General features: G+C 53.6%; 1 protein-coding gene across 9 annotated transcripts in view; it reads right to left on the reverse strand.

Moving 5' to 3' along the window:
• Nucleotides 1-22,836, reverse strand: part of EHMT1 (euchromatic histone lysine methyltransferase 1) — a 146,617-nt gene that overhangs the window by 36,662 nt on the left and 87,119 nt on the right. For all 9 annotated transcript variants that reach the window (XM_067742485.1, XM_067742484.1, XM_067742482.1 and 6 more), the window contains 8 exons: nucleotides 17,328-17,405; nucleotides 16,046-16,166; nucleotides 13,013-13,144; nucleotides 10,911-11,056; nucleotides 4,921-5,064; nucleotides 3,920-4,146; nucleotides 2,242-2,415; nucleotides 1,047-1,129 (listed from right to left, as the gene is read on the reverse strand). In XM_067742485.1, the coding sequence (XP_067598586.1) occupies nucleotides 1,047-1,129; nucleotides 2,242-2,415; nucleotides 3,920-4,146; nucleotides 4,921-5,064; nucleotides 10,911-11,056; nucleotides 13,013-13,144; nucleotides 16,046-16,166; nucleotides 17,328-17,405 (1,105 nt within the window). The remainder of the gene's footprint in view (nucleotides 1-1,046; nucleotides 1,130-2,241; nucleotides 2,416-3,919; nucleotides 4,147-4,920; nucleotides 5,065-10,910; nucleotides 11,057-13,012; nucleotides 13,145-16,045; nucleotides 16,167-17,327; nucleotides 17,406-22,836) is intronic.

Raw genomic sequence — 22,836 nt, forward strand, 5'->3', positions numbered from 1 at the left:
GGGCTGGCAAGGCTCCAGGTGGAACCGACAGGCAGGCCTGTGGTCAGATACCCCCAGCACCTGCGCTCCTCCTAGACACCCTCATCTAACTCTGGGTTCCCCCGTCTCTCCCGTCCCCAGGCCTGGGCCCGAGCGTGAGGTTGGCGGGGCCCCAGGATGGATGCTCCACAGGGAGCAGGACCCCCAGGACAGGCCCAAAGGGAAGGCGGTTGCTGAGCACAGCTCCCAGCCTGGAATGGAGACGGGCTACAAGGCCAACCACGGACCGGCAAGGCGAACTCAGCATCGCACAAGGTCCACGAGGAAAATGATTAAAATCGCCATTTCAGTCAACATAAAATAAAACCTTTTTTTTTTTCAGAGCAAATTGTTAAGCTTCTTTCTTGACTTACTGTCAAGTTAAACGATTCTTAATCAGCCTTTTCAAGCCAGAGAAATCAAGCCTACGCTCTGAGCTCAGAATCAAAGCGCTGTCCCTTGCTCCGCAGGAGACGGAGCTGGGAAGGACCCGACCAGTACATTTTCAGGTGTTAAAAACCCATAAAGGCAGATACACACTGAAAACACAAGTGCCAGGTGGGCTGCACCCTGCACACGAGGGCACCAACTCCATCCACACGGCACAACAGCCCAGCTGGCTAACTCTGCTTTCATGGAGTCGACATCTCTTCTTAACCTAATAATCACATACTTAATTCCTGTTTAAAAATGGGGAATTCCTGGGACTTCCTTGGTGGTTCAGTGGTTAAGACTCTGCACTCCCAGTGCAAGGGCCCCAGGTTCAATCCCTGGTCAGGGAACTAAATCCCGCATGCCGCAACTAAGAGCCCACATGCAACAAAGATCCCACGTGCCACAAGTAAGACCCGTACAAAAAAAAAAAAAAACGAGGAATTCCTGGAGAATACTTCCACTGCCGTGACTGAGCATGAACACTGTGAACGGGCTGAACACCAGGGGAGCCCGTGTGCACCAACCAGAGAAACCGGACAGAGCGGGACACGGTGGACAGTCACCGAGAGGCGTTGGCAGATATGGCCGCCTACCCAGCATGAGCAGCACCTTCTGCAGCTCCCCTTGCCGGGCCGAGAAGTACAGCTGCTTCGGGTGGAAGCGGAGCTTCTTGGGTCTGCGGAGAAAGCACAAGACAGCAGTGAGCACAGGCTACACGCGCGCGCGCACACACACACACACACACACACACACACACGCATGCAGGCACACGCGCGCGCGGCACCTGCAGGCTGGGAAGGCCTGGGTTGGGCCCACCTGCCCAGCCTCAAGGTCAAGGATGCCACACCCACCAGGCATCTCACAGTAAAAATAACCAAAATTAGTGAGCATCTCCTTCACCCACAGCACGAGAATGGTTCCTGAGGTTCTGCATTCTGTGCAGGGCACAGAGTGAGCTGCTTCTTCTCTATAGCATGAGGTCAAGGGACCCCCGAGGTGGTGGAGGCAGCATGTCACACCCAGCTACACCCACCCTCTTCACAGTACAGAGTCTGGACCCGGTGAGAGGGGCAGGGGACTGGACAGTCACCATAAGACCAGGGCTAGAGACCAGGCTGGAGGCGGACAGAGAAAAAGCTGTGGGGACTCAGGAACGTGTCCCAACACTACAACTTCCCGAGAAGCAAGACAGGAAGGTGAAGCTCTGAGGGAGGGAGCCGCGCGGCCTGGCCAGAGCCCTGATCGTGGAACCCCATGACCAGTGGACACCTGTGGGGTCATGGGTCGGTGCACCGGGCCCTCCTGCAGAGCCACAGGTGGGCTGCAGTAATGGGAGCCGCAGGGACAACCGATGGGCCACCTGCTCCAAACTCTCCTTTCAGAGACGAGGAGCCACAGAGTGACACTGGCCCTAACATCCTGAGGTCAGAGCCACGGTCAACGTGTCCAGGGAAACATGTGCCAGAGCCTCCCAGGACTGTCCTCACTATGCCTTCAGAGGATCACTTTGCTCTTAGTGGAACGGACGATAACCTGCAATCGTTTCCCAAAGTAACGGAAGAGAAGGTGCACGGTCCTGATGACCAATGCTAACAGGAGACCTAAGGAAGGCCTCAGCGACCTCCTGGGAATGCCGTGGCCCTGGGGGCGCAGACAGCGGGGACGTGTGGCCCTGGCCAGCACCAGACGCCGCAGGAGGACAAGGACGCGTGCGGAAGTGCCGGCGGCTGACTCATGCAGGAGGACACGGAGGGGAGGAGTCTGCAGGAAGGGAGCGCCAGGCCTTACTTCTCCGAGTCCAGGGCGATGAGCGCGCTCTCCAGGGTTTCCTTCCCAGGTCCCTGGGAGAGGCCGGGCGCTGGCTTCCCCAGCCCGGCCGGCCCCATGGGGTCGAAGGCCTCGGGCACCTGGGGGGCTGTGCTCTGCGGCTTGTCATCCTCTGAGAGCGGGGGTCCAGCAGTGCTTCGGGGAGGAAGAAATAAGTGGAATTCTGAGTTTTAGAGACGTGGAACTCTCCCTTCTTGTGGAAACCAATGAAAACACAAAACATGATTCACTCGGACCCTCCAACGGCACTGCTCTTCTGAGAGTGAAAATGGTCTCAGGTTCACTGACCATCTGTCTGCTCAGCCCCTGGAGGGAAGAGCCCAGACTCAGAATCAAATCCCAGAGGAAAATGGCATTCAGAAGTGAGGGCGGCTTTCCCAGGACTTTTTGCCCAATGTTCAAATATGCTTTAGCGAATGAACTTCAGGTTGAATCTAAAGTCCACTGCCCTCCCAACGCAAGGGACACCTTGGAATTTTGACTCAAAAAACATTAAATTTAGGGCTTCCCTGGTGGCACAGTGGTTGAGAGTCCGCCTGCCGATGCAGGGGACACGGGTTTGTGCCCCAGTCCGGGAAGATCCCACATGCCGCAGAGCGGCTGGGCCCGTGAGCCATGGCCGCTGAGCCTGCGCGTCCGGAGCCTGTGCTCCGCAACGGGAGAGGCCACAACAGCGAGAGGCCCACGTACCGCAAAAAAAAAAAAAAAAAAAATCATTAAATTTATAGATTAATACGATTAATACAGAATAATATGAAGGAGTCGACACCATTCCAATATTCAGTTTTGAATGTCTACAATTCGAGTCTCTTAAATGACCTTCAGTGAAGTTTTATAGTTTCCTTTTTTATCAGTGTAGTATCGCTTGCTTTTTCCTAGGTAGGTTACGGGTTTCGTTGCTGTTTTGAAAGGCTCTCTCTCCATCACCCTGGCTTCTAGCTGGACACACTAGTGGGGACGAGGCTTCTGACACCTTTTCTTACCTGATCCTCTGGCTGACTGACTCCATTTAGCTTTATGAGTTCTTCAGCTATTTGTACTGAATACTTCTGAGAAGAAAATTATGTTTCCAATATCAACCCTTCTCTTTTAAAGACTGTTTCTTCTGTGTTCAGCTAGGGCCTCCAAAACATGACGCAGTAAGAGCAGACTACAGCAGCTGACACTAATGTTTCATATCATACACTACACACAGGTACAGATGTTTAGGGACAGGTACACACAGGTACAGATGGGTAGGGACAGGCACGCACAGGTACAGACGTGTAGGGACAGGCACGCACAGGTACACGTGGGTAGGGACAAGTACACACAGGGACCGATGTTTCAGGTGTATACTAACAGCTACCTATGGGAGTACTGTGCTTCGACCGAAAATACTGTGATACCACATCAATTAGGATGGTGTGATACTGGTTCAAAATCAGGCAAAGAAATGTACAAAACTACACTGAGTGCAGAAAAGACATGTGCACAGTGGCAGCGAGCAAACGAAAGTCAGCATGCCTCACAGCCTCACGTGTCAGAAATCACAGCGAGTGTGAACCAGCTGGGAGACGTCTGGCAAGTCGGAAGACATCAGCAACAATTAAAGACGGGCATCGTCAGGTGAACTCTGAGGGCTCAGGGGACGCCGTACCTGCCTGTGGTGGTGTCGGCCCTGCCCTCCACTGTGGAGCCCTTCTCCTGCCCAGGGGCCAGCGTCACGGTGGAGGTCGTGTCTGCTTTTGCGATGGTCACCTCTCTGGCCTTGGAGGTCTCCTCCCCACAGTGGGGACAGTAACTGGCGTTATCGACTCGAGAGGCGCAGGCTTTGTGGAAACGGTGAGAGATGCTGCTCTCGGGCTGACATTCCATAAAATTACCCTAAAAACAGGGAGGCCAGAAATCTTCTTTTAATTGGGGCTAATACGCAGAAGAGCAAGCAAAGCCCAGAACTGAGCTCTGTGTGGGGGCAGTAAGCCAGAGCCCGGGGGGCTCCCAGCCCCTCTCCGGGTGAGAAGAAATGATGCCCTGCGTCCACGGGGCCCCTCCCAAGGCACGTCCACACACGTGCTATTTGAAGGAGAGAAAATCCCCATCCCCGCGCCCCAAGGAGGCCGAGGCTCACTCTCCAGCTGCTCTGACCAGGGGACGTGCCGCATGTAAGTCCAAAGACAGACCCACGGAAGACACACCCGGGAAGACACTCCCAGAAGCAAAAGCCCGAGGAGGGAGGTGCCGCCAACAGCCCTTGGCAAAGAGCGCCTGACACCATGCCCTCCGGGCGACCCGGCCTCAGGCCAGGGCTCTGGGCCGAGGAGCAGCGCTCTCCCTGGGAACCCCTTTTCAGCAGAAGCAGAAAAGCATGATGAGGATGGCGAGGGCACACAGGCGTGACGTCTGGAGAAGCCCCTGGGGGAGAGGCTCTGGGCCCAGGAGCACAAAGGGCCGCACGGAGACCAAGTGAGGGCCATGTGAGCCACATGAGCATCTGTGGATGAAGTCACTGATGGAGAAGGTCCCGGAGGCACTGGCGAGCAGGACGCAGTGGAGGGCCAGGCGGCCCTGCCTAGGTAGACACGTGAGCGGCAGGAAGGGAGCCGGGGGCCCAGGTGCCCCCAGAGGCCAAGGGCAGGACAGAGGGGGCCGGGCACTCACGGCGGTGCAGAAGTAGCCGCAGCCGGGACAGCACTGGTGCTTCACCATCCGGCCCCGGTGGTCTTCACACAGCACCAGGAGCGGCGCCTTGCTGGACGGGCGCATCAGCTCATGCTTGACCACGCTGTTCGTGCACCTGCCCAGCTGCAATCAGACGAGACCGAGTCAGCTGCTGCCATGTCACAGGGCGGGGGAGGGGGATGTCAGGAAATCAAAGCAGGAAGGCGGCCGGGTCCTCCACAACGTGATGAAGGGCTGTGCCGCCGGTTCACGGACCAGGGGGTCACGGTGGCCACATGAGGAGAACAGCCTGGGCTAGGGGCTGGGGCATCAAAGGGAACAGGACACATGCCAGGAAGCACGACCAGTAGCGGGGAGCACAGAGAATCCACAGGACCCACCAGCACTCGGGCGGCCCACCTGCGCCCGCTGTCGCCCTGGCGCCTTCCAACAAGGACCCTGGCCTCCTGGCAGCTGGTGCGGGTGACGCACCCCCAGCCCCAGCTTCCTCCTCGCCTGTTCCTCAAGGGAGCCCGTTCTCAGAGACTCCATGGAGCCCAGAGATCGGGGGGGCAGATGGGGCCAATGCCCCCAGGAAAGAGGCCCAGGCGGCTCTGAGGCTGGAACAGGAGGCCACGAGGGAGGGCACAAAATCAAGCTCTCAGCACCAGAAATAGGAGAGAGAAGTGAAATTTCCATGGAAGCGCTGGGAGACGGAGGGAATTTTCTAAAGTAAAGCAAAAAGTCAAAAATGTGGAAAATGGAGAAGAGGTGAGAAGGCTGGAGGCTCTGCAGAGAGGACCCAGAGCGGGGGCCGGGGCTCCTGAGACACGGACAGCCCGAAGCAGACGGCAACGTGACCAGGAGGTGAGAGGAAACTGCGCCCGTGAAGCTGTGGCGACAGGAGAGGATCGGCCCAGACCTTCCCCCCAGGAACCTCCCTCAAGGAGCTGCTGAGGCAACGTGCCCCCCACTGAGAGGGACCGATGTGTCCGAAAACCCTACAAAGTGAGCAAGTCCATCAGTTTGGGGTGGAATCGGTAACAGGCACAAAGGAAACAATGAGAAACGAGGCCATTACTAACTCTGGGAAAAAGGAAAGGTTGCTCAGGAGAGGAAACCACTGGCCCAGCTGTGGACGCTTCCACAAAAACAGCAAAGAGGCTCCCTCGATCGACGGAGGGAGGGACAGACAGATGCAGACCGCGGTGCGGGGGCCGGGGGGGGCACCCTTCCCACAGTAAGAACCCTCAGACAACACCTCAAAGGAGAGGTCAGGAAAAGAGGGTAGAAAGCAGGTATTTGAGAACATGGAGAAAATCCCAGGACGAAAAGTAAAAGGGGCCAAGGGTTGCTTGGGGGGAGGGACCCTGAGACCCACCCACGTCGTGGACATTCAGGATCTCCAGCAGCGGGTGGGGGGCAACAAACAGCCACCAGGACGCCCCCTACCACCACCAGGACCCGTGAGGCCATCAGGAGACACAGGTGGAGGCCTCTGACTGGCTCAAGTACACTCAGCGAGGAGGAAGTTCAACAGAAACCGTCGGACCCCAAAATGGGAAGAGAACGCAAGTGCGGAGCCTCCATCAGCTGTAAGACGACATCCCACGAGCCCGCGTCGAGTGGCTGGTTTCGGAAAGAGAAAAAATAAAGACACTGGGCAGGAACTGATTTTCTAGGAAAACAGAGACACCGGGTACAAGTCCAAGAAGCTCAGAGAAACCTAAAAAGGACAAACACCAAGAGAGAGCAGCACAACCCCACACCTCAGCCTCAGAGGTCAGCGCGGAGGACTACAGCAACAAAGGCCGCGGCCGCTCCTCGGGACCTTCGGACGGCAACACCAACCGATGTCCCGAAGTGCCCAGAATTCTGTACCCATCAAAGTGTCTCTCAAAACTGGAAGCAAAACAAAGACTTTTTCAAACAAACAAAAGAGAATTCATTATGAGCAGACTTGTACTATGGGGGGAAGGGTCCTCAGGCACAGGGACTGTGGTATCAGAGAGAAATGAGATCGGAACAGAGGAAGAAGGCTCTGGATGCAGTTTAAATAAAGGGAAACAAGAGATGATTACGGTTACTCAGTCTAAAAGATGAGTATGTACAAAAATAATAGCATATATGAAACTCAAACATATGACAAAAGATGGGAGACAGGATTTGGGCCCACGCATGTAAGAGTCTTACATGTTAAGTGGTACGATATCAATTCAAGCAAGACCGTGATAAACTAAGGATGTATGTTACAAACTCCAAAGCAACTGCTGAAAACGTGAGGAAAATACATAAAAAATAAAGCCAACAGTGGAATAAATTGGAATCATAAAAAATTTCAACCTGGGACTTCCCCGGTGGTCCAGTGCTTAAGAATCTGCCTGCCAATGCAGGGAACACGAGTTTGATCCCTGTATCCCTGTCTGGGGAACTAAGATCCCACATGCCTCGGGGCAACTAAGCCCACGCGCTCTGGAGCCTGTGAGCCCCAACTAGAGAGCGCCGGCCCACGCCGCAACAAAAGATCCCACATGCCACAACAAAGACCCAGCGCAGCGGGGGGGGGACTCAATCCAAGAGGCAGAAAATGAAGAAAAAGGAAGAACAGATGGCATAATTCTTAGCACTATTAAGATATCAGACTAACCCAACTACCTTGATAAGTGCAATGGGGATGATCCAAGCAAACCACTGGGAAGAGAGAGACTATCGGGCCCTGTGCAGGACACGCTGTCTAAAGAGATCTCCAAACATACAGGCAGCACAGGTCTGGCAGCGGCGGGGCGGGGGGGTGTCCTGTGTCAGCACCAGACATCCCGAATCCCCAAGGACACAGTGGACCCCCCCAAGACGACAGGAGTCATGTAAAACCGGCCCGAGCTGAAGAGTCGACACCCCTCCCTCGCACAGAAATCAGAGGAGCGTGTTGGTCGCACGATTGTGTGCACCTGTCACACGTGTCACTCGTGTGATCTGAGTCACTCATGTCACTCATGTGACTCAGAGACACACAAGCAGAAAGGTGACCTCAAGTGTGTGAATTATGCCTCAATAAAGCTGATGGGAAGGAGACACAGAACGAAGGAGCTATTAGCTCTGAGGGGCCGCTGCCAGCTAAGGCCAAGGCAACCTGAGCATCGAAAGAGAAAAATATTTTGGGGAACATAGCAGCAGCTTAAGAATTTCCTGGAATCCCACAGAAAAAGAGAGCAACTAGACAGCAAAACCAAAACCCAGAGACGATATTTAAACCAAAACCAAAGGCCACAGGATGCAAATGGGTAAGGGTGGGCCTGCTAGACGCTGGTGCCCGGGCAGGAGGAGGGGAGAGGATGGGGGAAGAGGGACACAGCGAAGCAGTGTCTCGTGGACCCAAGGACAGGGGGGAACCAAGATACCAAAAGGTCCTCCCTGGGGCTGAGAAGAGCAGGCAACCTGGGAGAAACCCTGCCCAATCCCAGCAAGTCTGGGGCTGCCTAAGACCTGGGGCCATTGCGGGCCAGCCGCCAGGAACCCTCAAACCCAACGCGCCTGGACCCCCTTCTAGTTCGGGGCACGAGGACACCAGGACAAAGCTGAGCTGAAAGTAAGCAGGACAGGGACAAGAGAAATGAAGAAAAGAGAAGATCGACAACAATGGTTCTCAAAATCTCCGGGTTCAGTGCTCTTTTATACTCCTAAAAATCACCAAAGGTCCCAAAGAGCTTGTGTCCAAATGGGGTACGTCTATTAACATTTACCGTGTTAGAAATTAAGAGAGAAAATTTTTAAATATTAATTTATTTAAAAATAGCAATAAACCTATCACGTAAAGAACGTATTTTAATTAAAAAATTACTTTTAAAAAAGTTAATGAGAAATGTCATTGTTTTATGTTGTTCACAAAACTCTTTAATATCTGGTTTAATAAGACAGATGAACCTCGTATCTGCTTCTGCATTCAGAGCAGGCAAAGGTGGACGTTCTTCTCTGACACCACAGCAAAACTCTGCAAGGGGTAGTTTCTCAAAAGATTTGCTGCAATGTAAAAATCTCAACCCACTGTCCACAAGTTTAGTACCGTTACGCTAAAATCCATCCGCGTGTCTTGCACTGTGAATGATTTTGTAACGCCATGAGAATCACTCATTCCCTGAGTTATACAGGTCTTGCAAACGTACAAAATGCCACTGTACACCCTGTGAAAGAGTAAGTGAAAAGGCACTTAACTTTTCAGTATTGTTATAAAAATACTTTTGACCGTGCATATCCCCTACAGGAGTCCAATATGAAGAGGGTCCTGCAGGCCAAGGGGTGGAGGGGGGTGAAGCTTCAATAATAATAATAATAACAACAACAACAACGATTAGAACCCGTCAAATCTGTTTAAACACATGAGTCCATAATGATATTTTAAAAGTAAGAACTGGCCAACCGCAGAAGATGACAGAGAACAAATTCATTACCTGAACGACTGGGAAATAAAGAGGAAGGCTCAAGCACCAGTGCGGCCCTTCCTCTGAGATGTTCTGCTGGCTAACAAGAGAGCAGACGAGATGACAAGGCTCTTCATGAAACCGTCCAGCTAATAAATGAGCGGTAGGCGACACAACATCACCGTTTTGGAACCTCTGATGAATTAATAAACACAGGCGTGAAGACTCAACAGCTGCCCACAGCAGAAAAAGAGAGGCAACCAGATATCACGAGCCTTTATCTTGGACTAAACTCCCCTCAGCTGAGCCGGGTCCACTTCTGTATAAACTGCAGACAGGGGCGCTGGAGGCCCCGTGAGCACGGGAGCCACTGCTCAGACCACGGGGTCAAATGGCCCGGCTGCTCCACACATAAAGGGAAAGGAAGAGAAAGGACAAGTGGGCAACAGCGTCTAGGGACACCTGTATGGCTGGTGAAACCACTTAGAAAACAGAAGCCGGGTGGTAGCTATTTGTGGACAATCCCATTTCCTGACCCTGGGAAATGGTTACCAGAGGGCCCACCCTAGACAGACTCATTAGGCCGAACATTTGTCTTGTATTGTTTTCTGGATTTATATTTCATTTTACAACAAAAAATTTATATGTAACAGACTGAAAAGAGAAAAGACTGTGAGTTCCTAAGATGAACTTTGGGGATCGGGTGGGAGGGGCACCGGAAGGCGTCAAGGCACCAACTCATTACTCGGAAGAGCTGCAAAAGAGACCACGAAGTCACTAGTTGTGCTGCGAACGCAGGATGAAGCATGTTTCAGGGGCACAAACAGCCCCAGAAGGTGAGGAAGTTCTGTTCCAGAGACACCGGAGAGTCACTGCAGGAGGAACAAGAGAACTGTGGAGCCGCCACTCCGCAACCTCTCACCGGACGATGGACCGAGGGCAGGAACTCGACCTCACAGTGCCCCTGCCAAGGCCGGCCGGAATGCAGTGACAATCTCAGCACCTGGACGAGCTCCGACCTCCAGTCCTAAGATTCGGGAACTAAAGGGAATGACCAGCCCCGGGCCAGTGGCGGGGCCGCAGGAGGGTGGGCGGAACCCACCCGGATTCAGCCAGAGCGGAGAACACAGACGTCTGACCACCAGCTAGGCATCACATGATAATGGGAATTACTGTTACTTCTGTTACAGGAGACAAGTGCTAAACGCTGGCTCAAAGCCAAGCGAGCAGAGCGGGACAGACCCAAGTGCTGGCGGCTCGGACGCCGAGCAGCAGGTTCAGAAGGTCAACTGTAACGCTTTCATCACAGACAGTCCTTCTAAAGAAGGTGACGGGGCCTGTGGAGAGGCTGCGAGCAACCTCAGGTGCAGCTCTGCCTCTCACCCATCCACGTCCGAGTTCACAGCAAAGTAGAAAAGCCTTTGGGAAAGCGTGACCTCAGCGGAGCAGCGCCCGCAGCCGTGTTGGCTCCCAGCCACCGCGCCTGCCCGGCCACGCACACAGCACCATCCTCCTGAGCAGAGCCGGTGCTGCCGGGCGGGGGCCCCCCTCGCACAGGAACGCAAACCTGCTCACCTGATGGTCCACGCTCTCCGTGGCCATGCACTGGTTGTTGGCCAGGGTGGTGATCTCTCGGCTTTTCGGGGTCTCCATCCGGCAGCTGCAGAGGGGCACCTCCTGAAGGCCGTCCGTCTCGCCTACGTCGGGACCGTTGGCCAGCCCTGCGGTCACACACAGTGCGTGTCAACACCACGGCCCAGAGAGCTTTGCTACACTCGGCCCCGCCCACTCCACCTCCGCAGGGCAAGAAAGTGGGGACACAGTCCCTGCAGACACGCCCGCGGGCAGCCGCCCAGGAGCCGAGGTCCAGGAGCCAGACCGCCTGGGACTTCGCTTCCCACATGCTTCCCAGCCAGGAAGCACTTGTCTTCGTCACTTGATTTTAGAATTGCAGCCACGAAGCGAACGTTCGGTTCAACCTGAAAGGGTTTGGAGGCAGCTTGTCTCCTGATCATCTAGAGCGCTCCTCACCCACTACAAGAGCACAAAGCGCCTGCTTATTAGGCGGAAGGAGGAAAGAATTGGGGAACACAAAGAAGAAAACTAGGATCACGAAGAAAGTGTCCGGCGCAGCACATCACCGCCTGACCCAACTTACGGGCAGGGCAAGGCGGGCAGCACCGGGAGGAAGGCCGCCCGCGGCTAGGCCGGCTTGCAGTGGGGACAGAGGCCGGTGGCCAGAAAGACCCCTCGACCCAGCCACGGCTTCCAAAGGAAGGCGCGTTTCACGTTCCGAAGTAGAGGTGTAGGGTTAGCGGGAATCCCCACAGGCATGGCAGGCCGGCTCGCCTGGACTCCCACAAACCAGGACCCGTCCCCACCCTCCGCACCCAGCCAGGTCACATGGACCTTCTCCAAGGAGCCCCAGGCCCCCTGCCCTCCTGTCCAGCCTCAGGCCCCACAGCTGCCCCCCTAGAGGGTCTGGAACCCTAGCACTAAATGCACACAAAACTGGGGGACCTGACTCGTCCTTCCAAAGTGCTGACACCCCAGGCCCTGCATGACCGGACATATCCACGGGTCCCTCCAACGGTGGCTGTCAATCCAGGGAACACCCTCAGGGAAGCACCTTACATGGCACCCCGCAGCCTCTCCTCCTCCTCCAAGGGGCTCCCGCCAGCGTGGCCCTTACTTTTACCAGAAGCTGCACATACACATTAAAGGCAGAGGCCACCTCCCTCACCCTCCGGGGCTCAGCTCATATAGGGGCAGCAGACGCCCCTGCTGTGCTGCCCTCTCACCTCTGACCCCAGGCAGTGTGGTAAAACGAGCACTACTTCCTGCTGGCGTCCAAGTCAGCACCTTCCTGAGACAAAGCTAAGAGCAGGTTTAGAAACAGTAAACACAGACGTCACTTCATCGGGAAGGAAGGCATGAGGTCATGACCGGAGAGGGGTTTCTGCTCTGTGTGCAGCAAGAAGAGCGGCTAACCTCTCTGACAGACAAGCCTACAATTTTCTTCTTAAGCTAAAGATGTGATTTCCTAAACTAAACAAGTAAACCCAAAGTCCTCTAGTGTTCAAAACGCTAAAAGCTGGTTATTTGTCCTTTAAAGAATGATTGGTTTATACCCCGACAGCAGCAAAATCCATGGGGTGTAAGTAACAGGAATTTTACATTTTCCCCACGTTTCATTTCAAAGAAATTTTTCAAAAGAGCCAAACAGCTATTAACTAATTTCCACCGGTAAAGACTTTCAGACAGCGAGAAGTGTGTGGCCCCAGCCCCAGAGCCAAGGACCCCCCGAGGTGCAGTGCCAGGGACTTCAAGGCCAGGCTCCAGGTATGCCACCGTGGGGCACCACCAGCTCAACACCGACGAGAAGACACATTTCCACCAACATTGCTGGGATCAGGGATCATAAAAAGGCCACGCTGTGCAGAACGACGCCACCTGCATGCAGCCAGGGCACAGGGTCACCTCCCACTGGGAGCCCCATATAAACACGCATGGCTCGCAGGACTCCTGACCTTGGTGGGCAACTGCACCCGACCCCTGGGGCCGCCTCACTAGAGCGCCACAGGGACACAGCACACTGGCCCCGCGTCCTGCCCACTCGGCACCAAACGCACCCTCCCCCACCCCCGCCAGCTGGCCCTGGCCACGCACACGCTCACCTTCTGCGTCAGAGGCCAGCGTGCCCTTGACTCGGAGATCCAGGGAGTCCAGCGAAACCTCCATGTACCCCGTGCCGTCGCTGGGTGCCATCTGCTCTGCGCTTCCCGAAGACGATGCATACGCTTCGGAACCTGCGTTCAAAGGCACACACGTCAAACACGGTGCGCCGGGGCCTCGCGACCCAGGGGAGGCGCCATGGGATGCTCGCGAGCCACTCAGACAACAAACACACATAGCATCCGGGCCCCCATCCCGCACTTCTGCTGGTTCCCATTTCCGCACGACCTCCCTGGGGAGAGGGCAGCCGTGTCGAGGAAAGCAAAGGTGTGGGCATGTGGAAACACCTTTCTCTACAAACACACCAGCTAGATAAAAGCTGATCAAATAATCAAGGACACATAAAAACGTCGTGCACATACGTTCTGTGAATATTACTTTAAAAATATAAGAGTAAAATCTGAATGGCAGCTTTGAAAGACCAGCTGCTGTACAGCAGCTAAAGAAGCCCCAGACGTGCAGCGTTGCTGTGGAACCAGCCCAGCCTCAGACACCTGGGCTGCAGGATCCACAAGGAAAGGCTGCAGGGCCGCAGGGAGCGTCCTCCTGCGAGAAGGGGTTTACGAAGCACATCACCCACCGAAGGGCAACACAATCTGAACACGCCAAGGAGAGGAATGTGTGTAAGTGAGGAGCCCGTCAAGGGAGGGGGCGCCTGTCCACAAGTCCCAGGAGGCCCACCCAGGTAACTGCCATTCTAAGGGCATTTCAATGAGGAAGCCTGTGAAAACATGCATTTACACAGGATAATACCACCACCAGCAAAGGGCAAACACCCACAGTTCAGAGCCAAGTTTTAAATACTCGTCATCGACATTTCTTCAACGATGGGAAATGAACGAGCCATAACACAGAGAGGTTTGGTGCCCAAAGACTCTGAATTCAGGCCACAGTCTGAACCTAGATCTGACAGGAAGGAGCCAGCCACCAGCGAGAAATCATCAGCAATCTGAGGAACTGAGCAGCCTTTGTGCGATTTTAAACGCTTTACAGGAGGAAATAAAATTCAAACTCCCGTTTAAATAACTGTTTAGCCAGGCATTCTACACGTTACACACGTGATGGTGAAGCTGAAGCCTCTGCCCGAAACAACTTCTAGTCTTGGATCTACAACGGCTTTTGTCAGCCGACAGCAAAAACCACCCGGGGCATTCTGATCCTGGCTGATGATTCCTGGTTGAGAGACAAGGGAACGTGAGTGAAGGAGAGGAGGTTCACGGGACACGCCCATGTGCCTGGTGGGTCAACAAACCCCACCAGCCACCTGACTCCAGTCTGAAACTGACTGCCACACACGGGCCTCCAGCAGCCCTCTGCATTTCAGGGGCAGCTCTGTAAACCTGCTTCTCTCTCAGGGGAATCTAGAAGAACGCTAAAATAACTGTGCAAGACAGAAAGAAGTCCTGCAGCTTTGCGGTGCTGGTATAGAGAAAAATCAATCAATAAAACAGACTAGAAAGTCTAGAAACAGCCACACGGTGACTGTCAACAAAGTTTCAAAAGGTTAAGTGAAGAAAGAAAAGTCAATGCAACCAATGGTGCTGGAACAGCTGGAAATGCACAGGCGAAAAAGTGAGCTGCCCGACAACACACACACACACACATTCACACACACAAAGTGGATCAGAGACCCACATGCACGGGCTAACTATAAAACTTCAAGAAGAAAACATGGGACAAAATCTTTGCATCGTGGGTTGGTTAAGTCGAAGATTTCTGAGATCATGAAAAGCATGAATTTTAAAAGAAAACAATCCATAAATTAGACCTCAACAAACAGTTTTTAAAACTTTTAGTAGGTGCACATACTTGCAAAACATCTGTCTCGCGAAAGACTTGTATCCAGAACACTGAAAGAAGTCACAACTCAGTGAGAAGACATACGCTCGGATTTTAAAGTCAGCAAAAGGTATAAACGCATTACGAGAAGATAAACCCTAAGATGTGCAACCTCGTTCTTTGGTAGGTAACCGCAATGCGACAGCACCACACACCAACCAGCAGCGCTGGAATCAGAGACTGACCGCGCAAGCGCTGCGGGGGCCCATGCGGGGCTGGACCGCTCCCGTGCTGCTGACGGAACGCAGAGCAGGACGAGCGCTTCGGGAAACAGCTGGCAGCACTAAGAACTGAGACACACAGCATGACCCAGCCACTCTCCACTCCTAGACGTTTACCCCAGATAAACGGAGCATTTGCTCTAGAAACACGTGTACACAAACTCCGCAGCAGTTTATCTGTAAGGGCCAAAAACTGGAAAGAGACCAAATGTCCAAAAGGTGAGGGATAAACAAACCACAGACAGCTGCGCGTGGAACACCTCCCGCCAACACCACCACGGACGACCCTCAGTTACTCTCGGAGAAGCCATAGAGAAGGATCCGCCCGTAAACGTTCTCCACAGCGCTAACCCATCTGCGGAGACGACGTGGAGCAGAGGTGCCCGGGCCGGGGGAGGGCTGGCTGCGGAGGGAAGGTCTCTGTCGCGCAGCGAGGGTGGCAGGGGTCTCCTGTCACATGCACGTGGTGAGGCCCACCAACCGAACACCTCAGCAACACACACTTCAGGCTACGCCAAGTCCTCCACGGCAAAGCTGCAAAGACGGGGCCCCTGGGCCACTAACTTTGACATCATGCCCTTCCCAGCTGTCCCTTTAACAAGGCTACCTCCAGATCAAGGGAATCTGAGCAAAGGGCTGAGAGCCACTGTGTGGACCAGGACCCGGCCTGCACAGGACACTGAGGGCGGGACACAGGGAAGGTGGGGGCGGTCAGCGTACAGCCATACCACGGGGGCCTGCTGGAAGGAGACCCCCCTGGCATCACCTGAGGGTCTCCAATAAAGCTGTTTCTGATGCTTTTAGTTTTTTAAACAGTGGAGTCTTCTGTTCAAATGAAGTCCTACACAGAACCCCAGCCCCAAGCCCCCCACGGCCTGCTTCCGCCCGGGGTCCTGTGTGTGGCTCTGTGTTTACCTAGCACGGAGCAGGGCTTCTTTTTACTTCTCCGCCTCCTCTTCCTCGCTGGCTTGATCCAGGGGCTGTCAGGCTTCCCTTTCCTCTTGAGAAACTTCTTCTTGATGCTGGATTCAGAACTCTGAGAACCAAGGGAAAGGAACAGAAAGAGCAAAGCATGGGCGCTCTGAAAGCAAAAGTTCTGTTTTCTTGCCATATCGTGATAATGCAACTAGAAAATTAATTTCACTTTTAGACATTTTTCTAGGTCACATTCTCAAAGACACTCATGCTTTTCCCTAAATATCACTGTAAGCTCAGTTACTTGAGTTTGGCACAAAAAAGAGTAAGTGAAAAAGTTCTACCAGTAACTAAATAAGTAAGTTCAGTAAGAGAATCCCCTTTTAATTACATGCACCCATTCATCTCGCTCATGAGAAGAGGAACAAACAAAGCCTCAACGTGCATCAAATCTATGTCCAAATTAGCCATTACACGGAGAACAAGGAAAGAAATGATCATTAATTTACAACATTTCGAGATTCCTGTGAGTACATGTGTCTCAAATCTAGACACAGAAAGGGCATCTAACTGCCACGAGTTACAGCAGATGCAGAGCATGAACCACTAGCCTTTCTAACGACTCCACCACCAGGATCTCACAACCCCTGTTAACTATGGATAGAAAAAGAAATTTTAAAATGTGTGTTCATGAGATAAAAGGATACACTAAGGGTGGCTCACTGGCCTTTCCAACAGTTGCCCTGGAGCCCGAGCCCTCGTGCTGGGCCCCCTGAGATGCCCAGGTGCCCTGTGCTCCCTCCAGCACCTTGTTCCTGCGCCCCCTTCACAGCAAAGCTCCGGGAAGAAAGTCTGCCAAGAGCAGCACCACAGCTCCCTGCGCTTCAGTCTACGACCCCAAAGGAACACGTTTATCGCCAGACACAACAGCCCTCCCAGTGCTCGTCTCCGCCACCCACGTGGCCACTTTCTCCTTCTCGAGGCACAGACTCCCTTCCCAGCCCTGCCCGATGGCCTGGGCGGCCCGCAGGCTCCCCAGGCTCCGCCCTCCCACCACAGCCCCGCCCTCTGACCCTGTCCCCGTGAGGTCGCATCGCTTGCAGCCCTCAGCTCTGAGCCACATCCAGCCCGCAGAGGGCCTGAGGTTCCACCTCGGAAGCCTCGATCTTCCCTCGCCCGGTCCGCCCGGCGGCCCCTCCCTGGCTCTCTGCTCAGCCGCTTTCTCTGCGGCTCCCACATGGCTCCTCTGCCAGGAGCCCCGCGTCACCCGCGCACAGGTTACCAGATCAGACTCGTCTCCGTCCTCCTCCTCCTCCCCGGTGCCGGCCGACTCCTGCTCCTCTTCAGATTCGCCCTCCATCTGAGCAGCCCCGCCAGGAGCCAAAAAGAAAACAAACCAATGAGAGCCGCTGGTGGCAGGCGATCTGACCCGACACACCTTGGAGGTGCCCCCGCTCCCCAAGAGCCCGGCCCGGAAGGGCTGCCCCCATGCCAGGCTCCAGGCTGACCTGGACCACCGATCCGACGTGACTCGAACGTATGCAGATCAGTGCGCATGAGAGACTGCACTCACCGCAAAAAGGTTTTCAGAGGCCACAGACTAATATAAAACGCAAAACCTACCCCCCCGACCCACGAGCCCGCCCAGCCCCAGGGCCTCGACCTGCTGCCAGTGCTGGGCACCTGCAGGCGAGCACGGGAGTGTCTGCCTGCAGGGGCAGAGCACCCAGCACGCTTCTGCGTCTTACTCTCTTCTAATGAAAAGTACGCTGTGGGATCTTTCCGTAACAGAACAGCAGAAGCACCTGGGTTCACCTTCTCTACCTACACAGGAGCCGCGCGCCCCCTCCACCCCTCCCCGCGCACCCGGCTGTGGCTCCTCGAGGGGCCACGCAGTGACCGCACCCTCACAATCTCACAGGAAGGGTAAGACCCTCCGGACAAACAGCAGACACGTGCTCCCACCCGTGCAGGACGCTCCGGGTGTGGGGCGCCCACAGGGCACCCCCAGGCCCTCTGAGGGGCCGCACCACCCCCCGAGTGTCTCCCACGCGTGCTCCTCCACTTCTCCCATGCGTATTGTGTGACCACAGCCCCAGCCTGTACTTCCACTGGGTCCTTGCTTTCTTAGTAACTGTGGAAGCTACACACACACACCGTCTGTTAAATATGTTATAAACATTCTCCTATCAAGCTCTATAGGCTCTGCTTCTGCTATTTCTTTTTAAAGTAAAACTTCTGGGCTTCCCTGGTGGCGCAGTAGTAGAGAGTCTGCCTGCCGATGCAGGGGACACGGGTTCGTGCCCCGGTCCGGGAAGATCCTACATGCCGCGGGGCGGCTGGGCCCGTGAGCCATGGCCACTGAGCCTGCGCGTCCAGAGCCTGTGCTCCGCAACGGGAGAGGCCACAACAGTGAGAGGCCCGCGTACCGCAAAAAAAAAAAAAAAAAAAAAAAACTTCTGGGGTTTTAATCTGGACAAGTTGAACCTCTCAGTCTCTCCCTTCGTGGCTTCTAGGTTTGTGTCTTAAAACAGAAGGCCTTCATTTGAGATTAGGAAAACGGTCTCCAACCTTTTTCCCACGCTTAAATATTTTGTGTTGACACTTTAAATCTTCTGGAATTTGCTTTTTTAAATAGCAGCCTTACGGATTTATAATTCACCTCCCCTGAAATTCGCCCTTTTAAAGCACACAATCCAGCGGTCTTGAGTGGACTCAGAGTTGTGCAGCCATCACCCCACCTATGCCAGAATGGAGGGTACATTTGTTGTGCACCTTGATCTAAGGGTCGGCCTTCACTTGGCCCCCAATTTTCCCAACAACATTTATTGAAAAGTTCATGATCCCTTGCGAACAAACTGAAAACCCAACCCTTACAACAAACTGTATCTCTGCAGACAGACAGGTGCACCGTGGCCACCCTGCTCCGCGCTCTCATGGCTCTGCCGTGCCTGCACGAATCCCCGCTTGAACCCCCTCCGTATCTGTTCTGCTAACCTCTCCCCCACCCCCCAGCCCGTTCTCACTGTGAACGACTCCCATGTCAGCTGGTCCCACAGAAAGTCCTGTGGGAATTTTGATGAGAACAGTTCTGAATTCATGGATAACATGGGGAAAGGGAGATGAAAGAATGGATCTTCTCATTCAGACAAATAATGGGTCATTCCATGAGCTTATTCTTTTTTTTAACCTCTTTCAGTAAAGTTTTACTATTTTCTCCTTATAGATAACACACATTTCTTGTTAAATGTATTGCTAAGCACTGTGGTGATATTAAAGACTTACAGCTAATTTTTAGGTGTGATATTGTGGTTTTGTTGTTCAAAGAATCCTTACCTTCTAAGGACCCACACTGATATACCGGCCTCAAGACCGTCCAGGTGGAGCAGGGACTCTGGCAAGCACCAGTGGCTGTACATATGCACAGCCTGACGTGTTCCGTTCAGGAGGTTAACAAGTATTGTCGGGTGTTTACTGATATTATTGACAAGCTGTCCTTATATTTTCCAACTGGCAGGACCACACAAGCTCAGCTCACTGGCTACAGCAGCCGCTCAACTGGTTTCCTTGGATTTCCTTAGATGGGTGATTATATTCCCAGCAAACTCCCTTGTCCTTTAAAAGATTAATGTTTCCTTCCGGTTTTCACCTTACAGCATCACAGCAAGAATGACCAATGTGGCGTGCTCGAGTGAGGGGAGGAAGTGGCAACCCGCACTTTTCTTTTCTTTTCTTTTTTTTTTTTTTTGGCTGCATCGGGTCTTACTTGCAGCACGTGGGACCCTTCGATGTGGCATGCGAGCTTCTCTCTAGTTGTGGCATGTGGGTTTTCGCTCTCTAGTTGTGGTACGTGGGCTCTGTAGTTGTGGCATGTGGGCGCTCTCGTCGAGTCGTGTGGGCTCAGTAGTTCTGGTGCACGGGCTTAGTTGCCCCGTGGTATGTGGGATCTTAGTTCCCTGACCAGGGATCGAACCCGCATCCCGTGCATTAGAAGGTGGATTCTTTACCACTGGACCACCAGGGAAGTCCCAACCTACACTCTTTTTATCACTGGTATTAGCAATGGTTTAAAACTTTCGCCATTAAATATAACCTTTTTTGTAGGATTCTGATATCTTTATAATAAGCTTTATTTAAACGTTATCTTTAAATTTCATTGGGTAGTTTCTTATTTTAAAAATACTGAGCAGTGAAACTACCCATCAAAGTGGGCAGATTAACAACTTCCAAAACTCCTGTGACTGTAAAGGGAGGAATAAGGAATAACTCCTTATAAGGAATAAGTACTTGAAAACTGCACACACAGCAGCTACAGAAACAGACGTGAGGCGCTTGGGGTGAGAAGGGAGGGGAACACCACAGCTGGCACCTGACTGGACAGACGGTGTAGGACTAAGCCAGGCAGAGGCCACACAGGGCGGGGGACCCGAGCCAGCAGGCCCCGTGAGCGCCCGAGACAACCCGCACCCACCTGCCCCATCCACACCAGTGCGGAGACAAGGACACCGGTCATCGGTGAGGAGTCAGCCCCCTACATGGAGAAGGAGGCACCGTGCTGGCCACATACACACAGGGCCTCACTTGCTACAAATCGACTTTTTAGAAGGACAAATAACTACACAGATAAACAGCTGGGTCCCAAACAGGCACTACACAAGAGAAGGCATCCAAACAGCAAATAAACATACAACAAAGTACCCAGGGCTTCCCTGGTGGCGCAGTGGCTGAGGGTCCGCCTGCCAATGCAGGGGACACGGGTTCGTGCCCCGGTCTGGGAAGATCCCACATGCCGCGGAGCGGCTGGGCCCGTGAGCCATGGCCGCTGAGCCTGCGCGTCCAGGGCCTGTGCTCTGCAACAGGAGAGGCCACAACAGTGAGAGGCCCGCGTACCGCAAAAAAAAAAAAAAAAAGTACCCAAGCTTCTCGGAAACCAGGGAAACGCAAATCAGAACTGCAGTGTGAGAGCGCTCAGCCGCGCCAGGAGGGCAGCCCACCAAGTTTACAAGCCCGTGATGCACACACAGGACGTGCAGCTCCCCTCGCGGATGTGCCAGACGTGGGCAACAGCCCCGCTGGAGCCCCGCACACACCCGTCCAGAGGGGTGCGGCCCCACTTGGCTCCCAACGCTCTGGCCTCAGAAACTACCGAGAACAGCCAAGGGCTGTGGGGGCCCGTGAGTCCGTGAACACGCGCCGCTGCAGACACTTACACCTGCGGCGTGGCTCCCTCAAAGGAGAGTGAGAAAGGCAGGTAACATCCCAGGACTATTATAACCCTGGAGGGTCTCAGAGACCCTGGGCCACCTTAAAAACCACCATCACACAACAGTGAAAATGAACTAACAGCATAAATAAATCGCACAAACACAACACAGAGTAAAACGAGCCACACTCAGAAAAACGAGTGCCTCCTGCGTGATTGCACCGAAGCCCAGAACAAGAGCAGAGGCAACCCTGCCACGGGGACCGGAGCGGGGCGCCACCCGCGTGCTCCTGCCCTGGGCACCACTGACCTGTGCCCCGTCCCCAAGTCCACGCGGCAGGGAGCTGGACCCTGTGACATGCCTTCCAGTCTCTCTCCTTTGCTCCGCTACCTCAGCAGGTCCTGTGAAGAGCTTTCCTGGAGGCCGCAGCCTCCCCTGCCCTTGTCCCCTGATACATGGTTGTGTCTGGCTGACTTTAAGGCAGGTTTAGCCTCAGGACCGGCTGGCATATCTCCCATCTTTCTCGTCTCCGGAACAGGTCACATAACAAATCCATGACTCTCTGTTACTATCACTGATCTGTTTAGATCTGCTCCTGCCATCTTACTTTGTTTTCCACATTTTCTTCTTGATTCTGCTTTTATTTATTCCCTGATTCTTTTGTTAGCTTGATACCCATTTAATTTTCTTCCTTTGTATCAGTATCTAGACTAACTCAGTGTTATTCAGTGTCTAGATTCTTTCCGGAAGATGAGGACCTCCATCAAAATAGAGAATCCAGAGATAGACTCACATTCAAATGCCGCGTGGTATGTGACAGAGGTGGCATTTTAAATCAGCAAGGAAGCAAATGTCAGTCACTAAACAGTGCTGGCACACACGGCTCACCATGTGAGGGAGGCCACACAACCCTGGCCTCACGTTTTGTTCAAAAAGCTTTACTGAGGTATAATTTACATACCATAAAATTCACCCACTTTGACTGTCTCTACCTCACGTTTCATCAAAAATTCTCTGAATCAAATGTTTATATATAAAGAATGAAGCCCATGAAGAGTTAGAAGATAGCTTACATCAATATATTCTAAATCGCCACAGGGAAACGTCTGTGTATTGTAATTAGAACCCCGAACCCAGAAATCATACAGAAACAGACTAGTATCCATGAGCTCTGACATCGCAGCCAAGGCTGGACAGCACACACCTTCGAGCAACAGGTCAGCTCTGCGCTCACATAAGGCTGCCAGACCACATGACCCAGCGGAAACGGGGTCGCTAGACAACAAATCCTGACAGCCAGTTGTGTGCGAAGCTGCTCGGCACATTCAGACCTGCAGCAAAACACTGAGATACAGGGACATGCAGATGAAAACCTGTCCCTCCCAACTCACTGCGGCAGAGACCTGGAGATGCCCACATTCTACCTCTCAACAAAGTGCATACTACGAGCCCCGAGTGTCGCCTCTAACAACAGGAAATGGCTTTACGGGGGGGGGGGGGGGGGCGCACACCCACTGAGGGGCCCAGCCAAGAGCAGCTCGTGGAGCCACAGGCAAAGCTCCTTAAGGAGACTGGACGTCCAGAGTC

Source organism: Pseudorca crassidens, chromosome 7, assembly GCF_039906515.1.
Source record: "Pseudorca crassidens isolate mPseCra1 chromosome 7, mPseCra1.hap1, whole genome shotgun sequence".
Classification (NCBI taxonomy): Eukaryota; Metazoa; Chordata; class Mammalia; order Artiodactyla; family Delphinidae; genus Pseudorca; species Pseudorca crassidens.